The sequence below is a fragment of the Nerophis lumbriciformis genome, linkage group LG13 (assembly GCF_033978685.3).
Source record: "Nerophis lumbriciformis linkage group LG13, RoL_Nlum_v2.1, whole genome shotgun sequence".
Classification (NCBI taxonomy): Eukaryota; Metazoa; Chordata; class Actinopteri; order Syngnathiformes; family Syngnathidae; genus Nerophis; species Nerophis lumbriciformis.
In genome coordinates, this window is record NC_084560.2 from 13055026 (window position 1) to 13075931 (window position 20906).

General features: G+C 40.0%; 1 protein-coding gene across 1 annotated transcript in view; it reads right to left on the reverse strand.

The window, feature by feature from the left end:
* The window catches only part of lrp2a (low density lipoprotein receptor-related protein 2a), a 161955-nt gene that overhangs the window by 123469 nt on the left and 17580 nt on the right, over positions 1-20906 (reverse strand). Inside the window, exons 2-10 of the mRNA XM_061971676.1 lie at positions 14597-14704; positions 14276-14398; positions 8808-8924; positions 8343-8453; positions 8137-8250; positions 7948-8064; positions 3570-3713; positions 3375-3494; positions 3168-3296 (exon numbers count right to left, since the gene is read on the reverse strand). Of these exons, the coding sequence (XP_061827660.1) occupies positions 3168-3296; positions 3375-3494; positions 3570-3713; positions 7948-8064; positions 8137-8250; positions 8343-8453; positions 8808-8924; positions 14276-14398; positions 14597-14704 (1083 nt within the window). The remainder of the gene's footprint in view (positions 1-3167; positions 3297-3374; positions 3495-3569; positions 3714-7947; positions 8065-8136; positions 8251-8342; positions 8454-8807; positions 8925-14275; positions 14399-14596; positions 14705-20906) is intronic.

A 20906-nucleotide genomic window follows, 5' to 3' on the forward strand; every position in this document is an offset into this window, starting at 1 on the left:
TTTAGATCACTGTCTCAAAAAGGCAGTGGCGGGCTGTGTGTTTCCCACCTAGGCCTTCAGTGACGTCCCACTCAAAATACCATCATTGATGTCACCACATGACCATTGCTGGAGAAATACTATACAGAAACACATTTACGCACTACTGGACATTGTACAAAACGGGTTCTTTTCTGGTGCATTTAAAAATCAATGAACCCGCATCAACAATTAAAACAAATCTTATGTGGTACTGTCAAAATTAAAATGGCAAAAACCATATTAAACATGAAAAAATAAAGAAATAAAATATTTGAACTCACAATTTGTAGCACCTATTTGACGCCGTATAAGCCAGTGGTACCGCTGGTAGTCGTTTGATTCTAGTGGAAGTGGCGGGCTTTTCCCCATTTCATCACTGGGACAGCTGAGGTAGCTTCCGAGGTTGGCCGACTTCGTCTCACAAGACGTAAATATTCTTCTTGAAAACGGCCTTGCAAATATATATCTGCCACCAAATCAACGTTTTGTTCTCCTTTTTTGCGGGGTTAAAAAACAATTCCGGCTTCAGTAAATTGCAACTTGTGAATGGATACTCACTTTGGAGTGACAAGTGAGTATCCAATCACAGTCTCGTCAGGCTACCTAGATAGGCTACTGTCAACAACTTGTGATCTGATTGGCTATCGAAACTGTCTATCAACTGTATGTGTTCTCAAATTCATCCGCTAACAATCCCAGTGAGTATCCAATCACAGGAGGCGTAAATGTCACGTTCAAGGTGAGCCCAGCTAGAAGGCCTTACTGACAACAACTCCTGATCTGATTGGCTATGGCAATTATCTATCAACTGTATGTGCCCGTTCACTTACAGTGCACACACATTGTTGATTCTGAAGGCAGATTTGGCACAGTATGGCACCATAAGCTAGCTGAATTCTGATTAGATACAAACTCTAACCTAAAAACAAGGAAGGAGCATAATATGACATTAAGAGAATATGAATAATTTTAGATATTTAGGGAAAGTCAATTAAAATGTACTTTTATCTTTAATTATGATCATGATTTCTGGTTATGTTAGACCAGCAGAGAAGGCCTTGCTGGTCCTGACGGCACACCACCTCAAAAAGGTGAAGTGCTTTCCACTCCCTACCAAAGCAAACTCCTCTCACTGAGGCAGAAGCCAAAGAGGTCAGCCTCTCTACGTCACAAAGCCAAGAGATGTTGACTAAAACAACAATTTACACGCATCAATGCACCAGGAAGGAGTGCAGTCGCTCGGCAAAGCAGCCCTGGGGGTCATCTACAGGAAAGGGTTTAATGCTAATGAGCATTGTTTAGAGCAGGGGTCCCCAACCTTTTTTGCACCAGGGACCAGTTTAATCTAGGCATTATTTTCACGGACCGGCCTTCCACGTTTGGCAGATAGATATAGCAAAAAGGTGCATGAAAAATGAATACATGAAAAAACTCACCATAACATTCAATGATTGGGAGCCCCTGACCTTTTCCCTTAAAAAAAAGCTCTCCATAGACTTTGTTTTTTGCTCATTTTTGCTAGTAGTAGGCATTGTTTTGGCCTTAGTATCTGATGGGTTATAGATGATACATCACATTCAAGGATAAGAGCATGGATATATAAGAAAGCTAGAAATACTTGACATTAGTTCCAATAGATTTCTGTGGATTACTATTTCCATTCTGAAAGTGATGTATTCATATTTTGTGCAATATTTCATACGTAGATACAAACCCTGTTTCCATATAAGTTGGGAAATTGTGTTAGATGTAAATATAAACGGAATACAATGATTTGCTAATCATTTTCAACCCATATTCAGTTGAATATGCTACAAAGACAACATATTTGATGTTCAAATTGATAAACATTTTTTTTTTTTGCAAATTTTAATTAACTTTAGAATTTGATGCCAGCAACACGTGACAAAGAAGTTGGGAAAGGTGGCAATAAATACTGATAAAGTTGGGGAATGCTCATCAAACACGTATTTGGAACATCCCACAGGTGAACAGGCTAATTGGGAACAGGTGGGTGCCATAATTGGGTATAAAAGTAGATTCCGTGAAACGCTCAGTCATTCACAAACAAGGATGGGGCGAAGGTCACCACTTTGTCAACAAATGCGTGAGCAAATTGTTGAACAGTTTAAGAAAAACCTTTCTCAACCAGCTATTGCAAGGAATTTATTTTCCTCTTTGGTCCGGAGGACACGACGTCCACAGTTTCCAAAAACAATTTGAAATGTGGACTCGTCAGACCACAGAACGCTTTTCCACTTTGTATCAGTCCATCTTAGATGAGCTCAGGCCCAGCAAAGCCGACGCCGTTTCTGGGTGTTGTTGATAAACGGTTTTCGCCTTGCATAGGAGAGTTTTAACTTGCACTTACAGATGTAGCGACCAACTGTAGTTACTGACAGTGGGTTTCTGAAGTGTTTGTAGCCCATGTGGTGATATCCTTTACACACTGATGTCGCTTGTTGATGCAGTACAGTCTGAGGGATCAAAGGTCACGGGCTTAGCTGCTTACGTGCAGTGATTTCTCCAGATTCTCTGAACCCTTTGATGATATTACGGACCGTAGATGTAAATACATCTGTTATTGCTAACTATTTTTGTAATAGGACGATGTGCAATCATACCAGCACTGTAACTTTCTAGGCCAAAGGAGATGTGTATTTTTTTCCTTCAGCACAATTATTATATGCAACAATTTAGCACTTCTCCATCTGCCTTATGCATTTAACTACTATGGTCACTTTGTTCCTGATCTGCTCTGATCTTAGGTCATCAACCTGCAGATGGAACCTAGCTTTTGGCTACGATTCGGCATCTTTACATTTGATATGTTTATTAATGTGCATTGTCCCATGTAACAAAGATGTAACAAATATAGTAAATGGCGACTTCCTATCAGGAGTTTTATAATACATCTATGAACAAGCTTATTGGTGTGTCTGGTGGGACTGGCCAAAGTTAAGTAGGAGAAAATGCGGTCGGTTATAAATTATTTAATGTCTCTGTGTGGCCCGGTAGCAAATGCGCCACGGACCGGTGCCAGTCCCCGAACTGGTGGTTAGGGACCACTGGTTTAGAAGGTTCATTGAGAGATGTAAAAACGTGAGATCACTGTATGACAGACAGAGAAGAAACATGGCACTTACTGGATGGATCGGCTCGACAGTATCTGTGCTGCTCCAGGATGTAACCCTCCCTGCAGCTGCAATGATGGGAACCCACGCGGTCTTCGCACAGGTGGTCACACACACCCCACATTGAGCACTCATCAAAGTCTTGAATAGAAATAAAGTGTCACAACCATTTTATCATAAGGCACTCGGTTATATTTACTGTATGGAGGAATGATGTACCTATACATGAGCGGCTGTCATTGCTGCTGACAATGTATCCGGAAGGACAGGAACAGGTTCCTCCATGAGGAGAGGGATGGCAGCGATGTTCACAACTCAGAGAGGAACAACTCCAAATACCTGAGAAAATAAAAGAACAATGAAAATGAGCCCATGTGAACAATAATAGAAACTTTCAGATAGACTGGAACTAACTGCAGTTGTGTCCAGCAGTGGCGTTGGTTTCATCCTCTCCATCAGGACAGTGCGGCGTGCCATCACACAGCTGATCCATAGGAATGCACGCACCAGAGGACGGACATGGCCATTCTCCTGGGTGACACTCCTGTCGTGCATTGTCTATTGATATCAAAATAAACTCATCACCTGTTGCCAGTACAAGCATATACACATCAGCATACAATAGGCATGCAACATAGTGTAAGACAAGGAATGTCTTTATACAATTGTGACAAGGACTGTCACTTTAAATGAATGCAGGGCAGCGGAAGGGAGTGTGAGGAGGGTCATAGGGGGCTTCTAGAGCCCATCCTCTAAAAACACACTCTTCACAGCCATGTGGATGAATTCTAAAGCCCTTTGCTAGGAGGGAGCGAGGGGGGTTGCACAATCATATGCAACAAAGAGCCATTCGAACACTTGAATGATACACTCAGAGGAGCACAAGAAAAAACAACCTTCTAGCCAGCACCTCTCATATAAAAAAGGCCACAAGTAAGCCCACAAACTGCTAAAGTGTTTCCTTTTTGTGCCAAAGAAATTTGGTCCTAATAGTAAGATTGAACTAGGCGCATGTTAAGGAGCAAATAATCAATGATTGGGGCACAGCAATCAAGCAGGGCTTTGGCTATAAAGAGGATTGAAAATCATCATTAGTCTTTTCTGAAATGTTACTATGTCGGATACTCGTGTTAAACATTGCCAGAGCATCAAACCATAAGGTTCATGCATTTTGGCGTGACCTCGAACGCAGCTTTGGATGCCTCTGCCCGCATTGTTTTGCACTCTGGCTACGTTGTGACATCACAGCGAGGCGGCTGTACGTATTTGGACATTAAGTAAAGCTATCAGACAGCGGGGGGAGCTCTGTAGGAAGCCAGCTGAGTTTGAGAAAATAGAAGAAATTATAAGATAAAGTACTATTTTCATATAACCTTGGCATGCGGACAATAGCACTGATGTGCAACATGCAGTGACATAAATGCTGCTAGAAGCTGCTTTTTTATACAGTGTCTGAATCCACCGTCACGTGTGCAGGTACCTCATTTGTTGGCGGAGATACCAGTTGGAATCTCTTCACTCATCTTTGCACTGAGTGAAGAGATGTATATATATATATATATATATATATATATATATATCAGTGACCTGCGGTGAGGTTGATGGCTGGTGAGGCACTGACTTGATCACAGTCAGATTTACAAACATATGAACCCTAAAGAGTATCTTATTCACCATTTGATTGGCAGCAGTTAACGGGTTATGTTTAAAAGCTCATAGCAGCATTCTTCCCTGCTTGGCACTCAGCATCAAGGGTTGGAATTGGGGGTTAAATCACCAAAAATGATTCCCGGTTGGGCGCCGCTGCTGCCCACTGCTCCCCTCACCTCCCAGGGGGTGATAAAGGGATGGGTCAAATGCAGAGGACACATTTCACCACACCTAGTGTGTGTGTGACAATCATTGGTACTTTAACTTAACTTTAACTTTACACATACAAACTGTAGCACACAAAAAAGCACATTTAATAAAAAAAACGTTATTATGGTTGTGCTGGATTAATGCACTCCCGCTGTAGAATGCACCCCCTGACGGGAGTGTTATATCAACTAAAGCCCACACTTAAACTTTCCACGTGCAAGATTGAATCTTTTTAAAAAGTTATTTAATAAGAAGCCAAAAAGTGCAAAAACAATAATGTTCGTGTTGGAGGAGTTGTGAATGAATGAAATATGAAATCCGGGCTGCAGTCTGCAGGTGTACCTAATGTTGTGGCCCTGCGGTCGTTCGCGGCTCCTCCAACGCGAGCATTGTTGTTTTTGCACTTTTTGGCTTCTTGTTGGGTGACTTTTTTGAGTGGGTTCGGTCTTGCACGTGGGGGGTTTGGGTGTGGGCTTTGGTTGGTGGGGCACTCCCGTCGGGGGGTGCGTTCTACGACGGGGGTGCATTAACCGGCACAAGGAGGCGGGATTACTGCGAGCCTCAGCCAGTGCCGTCTTCGCAGCAGTTTTATGATTGCTCAGCACAAGAAATACGTTACACACATACAGTTGTTGACAAAATACACTGTACATTATATACCTCAGCTAACTAAACTATGGAAATGTATAATATAATTCATATAGCTATACGGTCTCACTGCACAGCAGGCCAGCAGTTAGCCGAGTCCGCAATCCATGTTGAGGCACAACTGAGTGACGTGCCTCAACTGGCTGCTGATCACAGCACCGTCTCTTCTCAGTATTTGAACGGCAAATGTGAAAATTCAGCGATTTTGAATAAAAATAATCTAAAACTGGTGAAGTTAAATGGAAAATAACTTTATAGTATAATCACTGGATACATATAACAATTTAATAAATTTTTTTTGTTTTTACATTTTTTTTCTTTCCATAATGGCAGGTGAGGCCCCGCCTCACCTGCCTCTAGTGACTGCACGTCACTGATGTATATATATATATATATATATATATATATATACACATATATATATATATATATATATATATATATATATATATATATATATATATATATATATATATATATATATATATATAGGCCAGGCCAAAGGTTTGGACACACCTTCTCATTCAATGTGTTTTCTTTATTTTCATGACTATTTACATTGTCACATCAAAACTATGAATGAACACATGTGGAGTTATGTACTTAACAAAAAAAGGTGAAATAACTGAAAACATGTTTTATAATCTAGTTTCTTCAAAATAGCCACTCTTTGCTCTGATTACTGCTTTGCACATTCTTGGCATTCTCTCCATGAGCTTCAAGAGGTAGTCACCTGAAATGGTTTTCACTTCACAGGTGTGCTTGAAGCTCATGGAGAGAATGCCAAGACAAATTTACGACTGGTATTATTTAAACATAGGAAGTGAACAGATTACCGGTAATTTCTGAGACATGGAGAAGGGAGTAGAATTAAATTAGCTCTGCTTCTACCTACTCCTTTTTGGACATGTTGAATTGTGCAATCGTAAACATGTGACGTTCCTCTATGTAACTTGTTAAACATGTCTGAAACAAACAAAACCATTAACATTGTTGTCTCTATAGTGCATAGTGTACTGCACTGTGCATCCAGAAAGTATTCACACCGCTTCTCTTATTCCATATTTTGTTATGTTACAGCCTAATTCCAAAATCACTTTTTGCCCTCGAAAGTCTACACATAACACCTTATAATGACAAAGTGATAAATAAATTTTTGCCCTCGAAAGTCTACACATAATACCTTATAATGACACTTTTTTGTTAATTGCAAATTTATTCAAAATAAAAAAATAAAAAATGACATGTAGATAAGTATTCAGAGCGTTTGCTCAATACTTTGTTGATGCAGCAATTACAGCCTCAAGTCTTTTTGAATACATTGCCACAAGCTTGGCACACCTATCTTTGGGCAGTTTTGCCCATTCCTCTTGGCAGCACCTCTCAAGCTCCATCAGGTTGGATGTTAGTCTTTACCCAGGAAGTCTCTGTTCATTTCTGCATTCATCTTAGTCTAGTCAGGGAGGTGACCAAGAACCTGATGGTCACTCTGTCAGAACTACAGCATTCCTCTGTGGAGAGAGGAGAACCTTCCAGAAGGACAACCATCCCTGCAACAATCCACTAATCAGGTCTATATGATATAGTGGCCAGACGGAAGCCATTTCCTTGTAAAAAGTTTGCCAAATGCACCTGAAAGACTAACAGATCATGAGAAACAACATTCTCTGGTCTGTTGAGACAAAGATTGAACTATTTGGCGTGAATACCATGCACCATGTGTGGAGGAAACCAGGCACCGCTCATCAGGCCAATACCATCCCTACAGTGAAGCATGGTGGTGGCAGCATCATGCTGTGGGGATGGTTTTCAGCGGAAGGAACTGAGAAGCCAGTCAGGACAGAGAGAAAGATGAATGCAACCATATACAGAGACATCCTGGATGAAAAACAACACCTCTCATCCAACGTGATGGAGCGTGAGAGGTGCTGCAAAGAGGAAAGGGCAAATAGGAATGGGCGAAACTGCCTGAAGATAGGTGTGCCAAGCTTGTGCATCGTATTCAAAAAGACTTGAGGCTGTAACTGCTGCAAAAGGTGCATCAACTAAGTATTGAGCAAATGATGTGAATACTTATGTACATTTGATTCATAGGTTTTTATTTTTAATGAATTAGCTAAAAAATAAATTCAAAACCTTTTCACGTTGTCATTATGGGGTATTTTGTGGAGGATTATGAGCACATAACAGAATGTATTCCATTTTGGAATAAGGCTGTGACATAACAAAATGTGGAAACAGTGAAGCGCTGTGAATACTTTCCGAATGCACCGTATGTCCGTACCGCAGCCTTTTTCATCTGCGTTGTCCTCACAGTCGTCCTCTCCGTCACAAAGCCATACTTGGTGAATACAGCGGCCACTGGGGCAGGTGAAGTAATTGCCCCTGCATGAAGGATAGGCTGTAAATAAAGAGGACTATTACAAAAGAAGTGATCTGAGGATGAAGGTAGAAAGTAGAAGGGCTGGCATACTGCAGTTGAGCTCATCGCTTCGATCCCCACAGTCGTCATCATGGTCACAGAAGTAACGCTGAGGGACACACATCCCATTATGGCATGGAAACAGGCCTGCATTGCAGTGCTGTGCTAAAGAAAACAGAGAAAGAGATATCTAGTCAAGTGTAACCTTTCACTTTTTACCGCCATGATTCCAACATGAAGGTCCAGAATGGACTTACTGCAATTTGTCTCGTCAGAGCCGTCCCGACAGTCGAGTATGTGGTCACAGCGCTGAGTCCGCTTGTAACAGGCGCCATTAGCACATCTAAGATCTATGCACTCTGGGTAATCTGAAAGATTAGATCATCATCTGAGCAACATAATGCACACATGTCAGCCTGACAGCCCAACATGGAGTGAAAAGCTTGGCGCATGTGAGGGATAAGCCGGGACAATTTAACTGTAGCGACAGCATTTGCAGCCGCATTCTTGCAATTGTGATATTCCTATAGAGTGTGGTGCTTTGAGAGCGGGACAATAGCTGCATAGCAGTTGAACTTCAGCTGGACTAATCCACGGAGGAATCCGCAATCAACCTCTGACAACAAGAAGCATATTGTGGGCCGTCAGCGAGCCTCTTAATCTCAAGAAATTGATTCCGATGCCACAGAAGTTCAAATAAACCACTTTGGGAGAAGACTTACTGCAGTTTCTCTCGTCTGAGCCGTCCGTGCAGTCAGACAGATGGTCGCACCGGTACTCGGCCGGCACGCACGCCCCGTTGTTACAGCTGAATTGTCCACTGGTGCATGTCCTCCCAGCTGGGGACACATTAGATATGTTTTACAAGCACGTTCTACAGAATATAGTCACAGCTACTTCATGAGGAGCAGCCGATATAGGTGCGGCATCAAGAAGTCTGCCTTTAGAAATAAAAGCACAAATGCATGGTCATAGACAACACACAGTGGCTAAATCCAGACTGTGAATATCAGAGCGTGGAGTTAAGCTCCAGACTAAAAAGCAACTAACATTTTTACAGCAGATTCCCCAAAACACTGAAGCAATCGTATTAAATAAAAGATATTTGACAAACATTTATCATGACAGCAGGGTGCTTCTGTAGTATATAATACAAACCCCGTTTCCATATGAGTTGGGAAATTGTGTTAGATGTAAATATAAACGGAATACAATGATTTGCAAATCCTTTTCAACCCATATTCAATTGAATGCACTACAAAGACAACATATTTGATGTTCAAACTCATAAACTTTATTATTTTTTTGCAAATAATAATTAACTTAGAATTTCATGGCTGCAACACGTGCCAAAGTAGTTGGGAAAGGGCATGTTCACCACTGTGTTGCATGGCCTTTCCTTTTAACAACACTCAGTAAACGTTTGGGAGCTGAGGAGACACATTTTTTTAAGCTTCTCAGGTGGAATTATTTCCCATTCTTGCTTGATGTACAGCTTAAGTGGTTCAACAGTCCGGGGGTCTCCGTTGTGGTATTTTAGGCTTCATAATGCGCTACACATTTTCAATGGGAGACAGGTCTGGACTACAGGCAGGCCAGTCTAGTACCCGCACTCTTTTACTATGAAACCACGTTGATGTAACACGTGGCTTGGCATTGTCTTGCTGAAATAAGCAGGGTCGTCCATGTTAACGTTGCTTGGACGACAACATATGTTGCTCCAAAACCTGTATGTACCTTTCAGCATTAATGGCGCTTTCACAGATGTGTAAATTACCCATGTCTTGGGCACTAATACACCCCCATACCATCACACATGCTGGCTTTTCATCTTTGCGCCTATAACAATCCGGATGGTTCTTTTCCTCTTTGGTCCGGAGGACACGACGTCCACAGTTTCCAAAAACAATTTGAAATGTGGACTTGTCAGACTACAGAACACTTTTCCACTTTGTATCAGTCCATCTTAGATGAGCTCAGGCCCAGCAAAGCCGACGGCGTTTCTGGGTGTTGTTGATAAACGGTTTTCGCCTTGCATAGGAGAGTTTTAACTTGCACTTACAGATGTAGCGACCAACTGTAGTTACTGACAGTGGGTTTCTGAAGTGTTCCTGAGCCTATGTGGTGATATCCTTTACACACTGATGTCGCTTGTTGATGCAGTACAGCCTGAGGGATCGAAGGTCACGGGCTTCGCTGCTTACGTGCAGTGATTTCTCCAGATTCTCTGAACCCTTTGATGATATTACAGACCGTAGATGGTGAAATCCCTAAATTCCTTGCAATAGCTGGTTGAGAAAGGTTTTTCTTAAACTGTTCAACAATTTGCTCACGCATTTGTTGACAGAGTGGTCACCCTCGCCCCATCCTTGTTTGTGAATGACTGAGCATTTCATGGAATCTACTTTTATACACAATCATGGCACCCACCTGTTCCCAATTTGCCTGTTCACCTGTGGGATGTTTCAAATAAGTGTTTGATGAGCATTCCTCAACTTTATCAGTATTTATTGCCACCTTTCCCAACTTCTTTGTCACGTGTTGCTGGCATCAAATTCTAAAGTTAATGATTATTTGCAAAAAAAAAAATGTTTATCAGTTTGAACATCAAATATGTTGTCTTTGTAGCATATTCAACTGAATATGGGTTGAAAATGATTTGCAAATCATTGTATTCCGTTTATATTTACATCTAACACAATTTCCCAACTCATATGGAAACGGGGTTTGTACATCATCTTTGACTTTCACATATTTCTTCTGTTTTAATGTGTGACTGTCATGACTGTGTTAACTATTTAGTGAGCTAGAAAATGTTACAATGACATTAAATAGGAAAGGAAAAGAAAAAAGAAAGAAAAAAAGTGTGCGCACAATTGTGCATTTGAACAATTTGAACATGTACTGTATATACATATGTATATATTGGTAAATGCATGTATTTACATGCTCAACAATGCATGTGATCAAGTACTATGATTTTGACAGACTCTAAGAGTCCTTTCTTGTGTTTCTTTATCTCAAGATCGATTTCTTGTTTTTGCTTTTTTTTCCTCTATTTGACATGTACAAAGTGAATGTGGAAAGGGTCGGCATAATAAGCTTTTAGCTTCAGCCTGTACCATTTTGGCCAGACCGAATAAAAACCATTGAATTGAAAATTTAATTGAATTATAAAATAATAATAGTGAAGGGAGTAGTTTTTAATGAGTTGAATTGAGATTCTAACTAGAATAATCCCTAGAAAAGCACTCAGAGAGCGCAGACCTACAGTACCGTATATCTAATTGCTGAAGTAAACAGAGTGAATCCACTCCCTTTGTCTCTGTGGGTGGAGGCGGGCCCAGACCACGAGCAAACGCACACAGAGACAAGTTGAACATCATAAGGTAATTGTTGTGGGTGTAACAGCACTATAGGTACCGCAGTCTTGCAGTTTCAAAATCATCACAATAATGACGGTATGAAAAAACTTACTGAGTGTGTTTTTTTCTGGCGCTTTTGCGTTTGCCGGTTTAAAATGAACTACATCTCCCCTAATTGTCAGCACAGCGCGGGACCAAAGAGCAGGGCGTGCAAGGCAGCAAAAGGAAAAAAGGAGAAAGCATACGGGAGGAGTGTGATTGGAGTAGATAAGAGGAATTGTTTTTATGAACATTTCATCAATGTTCGTTGAATAGTTCCAAAAAATGCTTCACGTTATTGTAGTTTGCATACAAACGTCTGCTGTTTAAATGAATAATTGATTTTAATGTTTCCGTTATATTGTATAATAAAAACAATTATTGGAGTGGAAGAGAACATTTGTATCTGGCTCTACATCCTCATCTAATTCCGGACTATTGTGATCTATGCTGCTGAACGTTTTCAGTTCCATATATTCCAGGTTCAGCAATCTTTTGTGTTGCCCTATGAATGTCTGCAAGTGTGGATGATTGTTCAGTAATCCCTTCGAGCGTTGGAAATTTGTAGTTGACTATCGATGTTTGTTTTCCGTCAGACTCCATTATCGTTGTTATTGTTGTGGTTGCTCTGGGAGTTCTAATATTGGTCCAAATCCTTGATGTCTTTGACAACTAGTATTCTTGCTTCCAGACCCACCTTCAGTTTGATGTAGATTTTGCAGTTGGCGCTCCAAGTTCCCTCAATTTTCCCTCGTTTCCTCAAGTCGCGAGCTTTCTTGGCGATTTCAGCATTGCGTTTAGTGAGGTTCTCCTACATGTACACATTTGTGCGTTTCAGCTTTTTCCCTTGTGTCAGCAATGCCATTTTGGATTTCTTTTTGGCGAGCTTTTTAACGATGATGACTGGCGTGGTGTTGTTGCCTCTTCTATTCAGTGGAATGCACGCATCAGTGGTGTTAATACCCACATCAATCCCCTTTGATTGCAGAAACATGACCACTTGTTGCTCTGTTGAAGCAGCGTCCATGTCGTCTGGTTATTGTCACTCCATCACTAAGAATCTTAATTTTTTCTCTGAACTTTCTAAATTCCATCATATTATTACAAGATGATTTTCTGTCTTTGATAATCTGTTCTTGGAGATCTGCGACATCTTTTTGTACACCTTTGATCATCTGTTCCTGGATATTGTTGCCATCGCTTCGAGTCTCATTTACATCATTTTGTAGGGTTCCTACTAACGCTTTTAAGTCCGGTTCTACCTCTGGTAACGCTGTATTGTGTTGGCGACTTCTTGTCGTGCCCATCGTTGCTTGGCAGCTAAGTGAAGCCGTTGGTGTTGTTAGCTTCCGCGGCAAGCAGCGGCTCTAGGTTTATCCTAAATATTCCTGCCACTTCATTTTACACACTAAAGGCATTTTTACCTAGTCTTTTTTTGGGGGACAATTCCACAATATTATCGTGCCATGATAATATTGTACCGTGACAGAATACAATAACTTCCAAAAACAAATTGAAATGTGGACTCGTCAGACCACAGAACACTTTTCCACTTTGCATCAGTCCATCTTAGATGAGCTCGGGCCCAGCGAAGCCGGCAGCGTTTCTGGGTGTTGTTGATAAATGGCTTTGGCTTTGCATAGTAGAGTTTTAAGTTGCACTTACAAATGTAGCGACGAACTATAGTTACTGACAGTGGTTTTCTGAAGTGTTCCTTAGCCCATGTGGTGATATCCTTTACACACTGATGTCGCTTTTTGATGCAGTACCACCTGAGGGATCAAAGGTCATGGGCATTCAATGTTACGTGCAGTGATTTTTCCAGATTCTCTGAACGGAGCGTAGATGGTGAAATCCCTAAATTCCTTGCAATAGCTGCTTGAGAAATGTTGTTCTTAAACAATTTGGTCAGGCGTTTGTTGACAAAGTAGTGACCCTCGCCCCATCCTTGTTTGTGAATGACTGAGCATTTCATGGAAACTGCTTTTATACCCAATCATGGCACCCACCTGTTACCAATTAGCCTGTTCACCTGTGGGATGTTCCAAATAAGTCTTTGATGAGTATTCCTCAACTTTCTCACTCTTCTTTGCCACTTGTGCCAGCTTTTTTGAAATATGTTGCAGGCATCAAATTCCAAATGAGCTAATATTTGCAAAAAAATATTAAGTTTCTCAGTGTGAACATGAAATATCTTGTCTTTGCAGTCTATTCAATTGAATATAAGTTGAAAAGGATTTGCTTTTTATTTACCATTTACACATTGTGACAACTTCACTGCTTTTGGCTTTTGTATTTGACTCGTGAAGATATTGCTTTGTCTGACTTTATTCATGAGTATGTTAACTATTTAGTGAGCTAAAAAAAAATGTTACCTTGACATTAAATATGAAATAATAATAGTGACGAGAGTAGTTTTCATTGAGTTGAATTGAGATTACGACTACAATTATAACTGGAAAATAACTCGGTATCTCAGGATGCTGAAATACAACAGAGTGAAACCTCTTGTCAGTAATCCACTTTCTTTGTCTCCATGGGTAGAGGCGGGGTCAGGGCCGCTAGCATACGCACACAGAAATAAGTTGAGCCTTGTAATGTAAATGTAAGGTAACGTAGTAGAAATTCTCTGGTTCCTATTCCATTTCGGACCTTTTCTGAAAGTTCCCTGAAATTCCACACTTCACTTTTTGAGTTATGTTGCTAACTAATTACCAGACCAAAAACCCCGAGGATTACATAACCACTTGGCAGAAGTAATAATCGATACTGCACAATGTACTTACGGCAGTTTTGCCGCTCGTCTGAACCATCTTCACAGTCTTCCTCATCATCGCACACCCACACATCTGGGATGCACTCACCATCACTAAGACACTGGAAGTGACTTTCATCACATGTTATCTGAGCTGTAGGGAAGAATGGAAAAGGATAATTTTCCACATACGTGTAAAAATATACCAAATATCATCAATTACTAAGTATGATCGCCTATGAAATGATCCTGCTGAATCATTTCAAGCTGGAAAGCAACATTTCAGTCAAGTCTATCAAAAAATATGATTTCAACTTTGCTAGGTTGTGAGTGTGGATGGTGGGCAACTTACGGCAGTCATGTTCATCAGAGTCATCCGAACAGTCCGATGTGCCGTCACAGTACCAGTCCAATGGGATGCATCGGCCCGTCCCACAGCGGAACTGCCCAAGTTCACACCCTAAACACACACACACACACGCACACAAACACACACACGCACACACACACAAACAGTACATTTTAGCTTCAAATAGTATTAGGGTTGCAAAATTCCGGGAATATTCAAAATTGGAAACTTTCTATGGGAATTAACGGGAATATATGGGAGTTAACGGGAATTAACGGGAATATATGGGAAATTAATGGGAATAAACATTGAATGCAACATGCTAGATCAGGGGTCACCAACCTTTTTGAAACCAAGAGCTACTTATTGGGTACTGATTAATGCGAAAAGCTACCAGTTTGATACACACTTAAATAAATTGCCAGAAATAGCCAATTTGCTCAATTTACCTTTAACTCTTTAACTCTAATAATTAATGATATTTATCTTTTTGGAAAAACTGATCATCTTAATGATTTCTCACAATAAATATATATCGAAACAGATAAATATCAATATGCAACACTTTATTTTTATATTTTCTTTAAGTGCACAATTTTCAAATTGAACATTTTCAAATGATCACTTCTAAGACAGTCTTATGAAATCACAATATCCCATTTTAACTAGCTAGCCACTAACATTTTTATAAAAGAGGAAAAAACGCGAACAAATTTAAAATTAAATTTTGAAACATAGTTTATCTTCAATTTCGATTAAAAAGAGAAAAACTGGCTAATTCGAATCCTTTTGAAAAAATTAAAAAATTAATTTATGGAACATCGTTAGTAATTTTTCCTGATTAAGATTCATTTTAGAATTTTTATGACATGTTTTAAATAGGTTAAAATCCAATCTGCACTTTGTTAGAATATATAACAAATTGGACCAAGCTATATTTCTAACAAAGACAAATCATTATTTCTTCTAGATTTTCCAGAACAAACATTTTAAAAGAAATTCAAAAGACTTTGAAATAAGATTTAAATTTGATTCTACAGATTTTCTAGATTTGCCAGAATAATTTTTTTGAATTTTAATCATTATAAGTTTGAAGAAATATTTCACACATATTCTTCGTCGAAAAAACAGAATCTAAAATGAAGAATTAAATTAAAATGTATTTATTATTCTTTACAATAAAAAAATTAATTTACTTGAACATTGATTTAAATTGTCAGGAAAGAAGAGGAAGGAATTTAAAAGGTAAAAAGGTATATGTGTTTAAAAATCCTAAAATAATTTTTAAGGTTGTATTTTTTCTCTAAAATTGTCTTTCTGAAAGTTGTAAGAAGCAAAGTAAAAAAAATAAATGAATTTATTTAAACAAGTGAAGACCAAGTCTTTAAAATATTTTCGTGGATTTTCAAATTCTATTTGAGTTTTGTCTCTCTTAGAATTAAAAATGTCGAGCAAAGCGAGACCAGCTTGCTAGTAAATAAATACAATTTAAAAAATAGAGGCAGCTCACTGGTAAGTGCTGCTATTTGAGCTATTTTTAGAACAGGCCAGCGGGCGACTCATCTGGTCCTTACGTTGGTGACCCCTGTGCTAGATCTTGCAGCATGATTATTAGCTAAAACAACCTGATTTAATGCAATCTCAGTAGAATTTCAACCCTGCACAGTGTATTCCTCCATCACATGCACAGATAATTCCCAGCATGCTACACACTACAGCAGGGCTATTGAGGCCACACTAGTATTTGAGCCCAAGGACTTCATCCAGTCAGGTGAGTGTTGATGATATAACTGGGGTAAATATATTTGATATATGGTATTTACGTTTAATAGAGGTGTAATTGCTTGTTACTATATTTCTCCGTTAACTGTGGTAAATGGTAAATGGGTTGTACTTGTATAGCTCTTTTCTACCTTTTTTAAGGAACTCAAAGTGCTTTGACACTATTTCCACATTCACCCGTTCACACACACATTCACACACTGATGGTGGGAGCTGCCATGTAAGGCGCTAACCAGGACCCATCAGGAGCAAGGGTGAAGTGTCTTGCTCAAGGACACAACGGACGTGACTAGGATGGTAGAAGGTGGCAATTGAACCCTAACCCTCAGATTGCTGTCAGGGCCACTCTCCCATCTTCGCCACGCCGTATCTATGTTAAATCCCATTCATTTATGCAAACAACGTTAGTGATCCGAATTTACCTTTTTTGTGATGTGTAAAGTTCAACTAGCAAATACTAAATCAAAAGGTGTAGTTTCCTCTGCCTTCTGTTCTACTAGCCATTCTGTTGTCATACAAGAATGTAGGTTATAGTTTGATTTAACATGCTGATTGAGTGTTCATTTATTAATATAGTCTATTTCTATTCATTTGTCCATCAGTAAAATATTTTTAAAGACTACTCCAATTGTTTAGCTGACTATGTATATCTGTGTGTGGCATTGTGTTAGTGTTTTACAAGAATAAATAAATACAAACAGAATAATGCCACATACACCATCTGATGTGTGGAGACATTTCACCCCAACCAATGTAGGCGGAAAGGCGGTGTAGATTTGCAAATACTGTGCAAAGAGCTACGTCAAAAATGCCACAAAGATGCAGCAGCATATAGACAAGTGCCCAATAACCAGTGACGTGCAGTCAGGGGAGGCAGGTGAGGCGGGGCCTCACCTGCCATCATGGAAAGAAAAAAAATGTAAAAAGAAAAAAAATAATTCAATTGTTATATGTATCCAAGTGATTATACTATAAAGTTCCATCCATCCATCCATTTTCTACCGCTTATTCCCTTTGGGGTCGCGGGGGGCGCTGGAGCCTATCTCAGCTACAATCGTTTATTTTCCATTTAACTTCACCAGTTTTAGATTATTTTTATTCAAAATCGCTGAATTTTCACATTTGCCGTTCAAATACTGAGAAAAGACTTGCGGTGAGTCACCAGCCAGTTGAGGCACGTCACTGAGTTGAGCCTCACCATGGATTGCGCAATGCCTCGGCTAACTGCTGGCCTGCTGTGCAGTGAGACCGTATTGCTATATGAATTATATTATACATTTCCATAGTTTAGTTAGCTGAGGTATATAATGTACAGTGTATTTAGTCAACAACTGTATGTGTGTAACGTATTTCTTGTGCTTAGCAATCATAAAACTGCTGCGAAGACCCACTGTGTGAGGCTCGCAGTAATCCCGCCTCCTGGTGGTAGAGGGCGGTAGTGATCCCAGAGATCATTCATGTGACTACTCGGCTGCAGAAGAAGTGACAACAAGCAGCAACAGTTAGCAGCGATCGTTTATTTTTTCCTCTTGCCTGGACTTTTACATATCTAAAATAAAACAGTTTTCTAAACTGGACTTTCAATCGAAGCAGGAGGTAATACTTAAAGGAAGATCTCCATCGAGACAGAGAGACTTTTAAAACTGAAGAAAGATAAGGAAGACTTCTATAAACAAGTTATCGATGCTTTTGTTCAGAAGGAGCAGCGCATGGACTTCATTTATAAGTAAAGGTAAACGTTTTTTTTAAATTAAATGTGCTTTTTTGTGTGCTACAGTTTGTATGTGTAAAGTTAAAGTTAAGTTAAAGTACCAATGATTGTCACACACACTATGTGTGGTGAAATTTGTCCTCTGCATTTGACCCATCCCCTTGATCACCCCCTGGGAGGTGAGGGGAGCAGTGGGCAGCAGCGGCGCCGCGCCCAGGAATCATTTTTGGTGATTTAACCCCCAATTCCAACCCTTCATGCTGAGTGCCAAGCAGGGAAGAATGCTGGTATGAGCTTTTAAACATAACCCGTTAACTGCTGCCAATCAAATGGTGAATAAGATACTCTTTAGGGTTCATATGTTTGTAAATCTGACTGTGATAAAGTCAGCGCCTCACCAGCCATGGACCTCACCGCACGTCACTGCCAATAACATATCATTATTGTAATCCCCCATTAATTCCCATGGACGGTGTCCAACTTTGAATAATCAAAAAATGCTCAATGTTTCCAAACTTCCCGAGCTTGACTTCCCGTGGTAAATTTCCGGAAGCTTTCCGGATATTTACCGGAAACTTTCCGCCCCTTTGCAACCCTAAGAAGTATATAGATTGAGGTTCAAAATAATGAAGGAAATACAGGTGTTACAGGCACCTCCTCATTCAGTAACATAGAAAAGTGTGTCTAAACTCTTGGCGAGAACCGGATACACAGATCTATTCAGGAAATTTACGAAAAACGTACCGGGAGGATCAAATAAAATATTTTTTTGCCTCCGTCAAAAAGCAGAAGCAGGATAATTCCATAGACATTCTACAAGTAATGAGAAGGATGTTTTAATGTTTTTAGTGTGATGAAATGTGCTGTTAGCATCGTTGAAGAGCGGTGGAGACATGCGTGCCATCCACCCGCTCCCCCATCCAGGACGTTACACAATCCTCTTCTGCGCTCATACCAAAGCTCCTTTTGATGTTCCCAATGAGTGGCATCTGTGGAGATAAGGTACCACCACGCTACATTCACTGACATCTTCCAGGGGGGTGCGGGGGATAGGGGTTGATTCAGGCAGCATAGCTGAATGGCAGAACACTCCATCACAACTCTCCAAATAGGAATGTGCAATTCAGAGTGGCTCTGACAGCCTGGTCTCAGGGTCACACTGCTTGTGTCCAGTCGGATATTTCAATAGTAGTTTTGGCTGAAACCATAATCTCAAATAAACTCTTCATACTAAAAGACATCTTGATTATTCCACAAGTTGGTTAGACCACTTAGTGAACTACTACAGTGGTATCTCAATTTTCATTTGCTACACTTTTCATATGATACGCATTTCAACAAAAATGTTGACAGAATTTTGTCTCGGTTTTGGTATATTGTTTCGGTTATTATACGGCCAAATCATCGGATTGCCCACATATCATTTTACAGAAACAAGTGTTTAAACAAAGAATTCTACATGTTGGTGCTTTTTTTTTGTACGACTGCAAAATAATGCACCATGGTGTCAAAGAAAGTTGCGAATGCCAGCACTTTAATAAAGAAGGTGAAAAAAAATATTGAATTCAAGAAAGCACTACTACGAAGCTGGCGTCTACCTGGCTGTTTCTTAGCTTCACGGCGTCTTTTGCCAACAAGAGTATTTAATAAAGGTAAAAATTGTGTTAAATGTATCCATTTAATTCATCATTTGTATATACTTTGCATTATTTCCTGCATGTAAAACAATATTATAGCAAGACGTTTCAAATAAACCCAATTTATGGTATTATGTTAGATCCACTATGGACTGGACTCTCACAATATTATGCTAGATCCACTATGGACTGGACTCTCACACTATTATGTTAGATCCACTATGGACTGGACTCTCACACTATTAACTAGATCCACTATGGACTAGACTCTCACACTAGTATGTTAAATCCGCTAAGGACTGGACTCTCACACTATTAACTAGATCCACTATGGACTAGACTCTCACACTAGTATGTTAGATCCACTATGGACTGGACTCTCACACTATTATGTTAGATACACTATGGACTGGACTCTCACACTATTATGCTAGATCCACGATGGACTGGACTCTCACACTATTATGTTAGATCCACTATGGACTGGACTCTCACACTATTATGTTAGATCCACTATGGACTGGACTCTCACACCATTATGTTAGATCCAATATGGACTGGACTCTCACACTATTATGTTAGATCCACTATGGACTGGACTCACACTATTAACAAGAACCACTATGGACTGGACTCTCACACTATTACTCAGTGGCCTAGTAGTTAGAGTGTCCGCCCTGAGATCGGTAGGTTGTGAGTTCAAACCCCGGCCGAGTCATACCAAAGACTATAATAATGGGACCCATTACCTCCCTGCTTGACACTCAGCATCAAGGGTTGGAATTGGGGGTTAAATCACCAAAATGATTCCCGGGCGCGGCACCGCTGCTGCCCACTGCTCCCCTCATCTCCTAGGGGGTGAACAAGGGGATGGGTCAAATGCAGAGGAAAATTTTCACCACCCCTAGTGTGTGTGTGTGACAATCATTGGTACTTTAACTTTAACTTAAAATTATGTTGGATCCACTATGGACTGGACTCTCTCACTATTAACTAGATCCACTATGGACTGGACTCTCACACTATTAACTAGATCCACTATGGACTGGACTCTCACACTATTAACTAGATCCACTATGGACTGGACTCTCACACTATTAACTAGATCCACTATGGACTGGACTCTCACACTATTATGTTATATCCACTATGGTCTGGACTCTCACACTATTATGTTAGATCC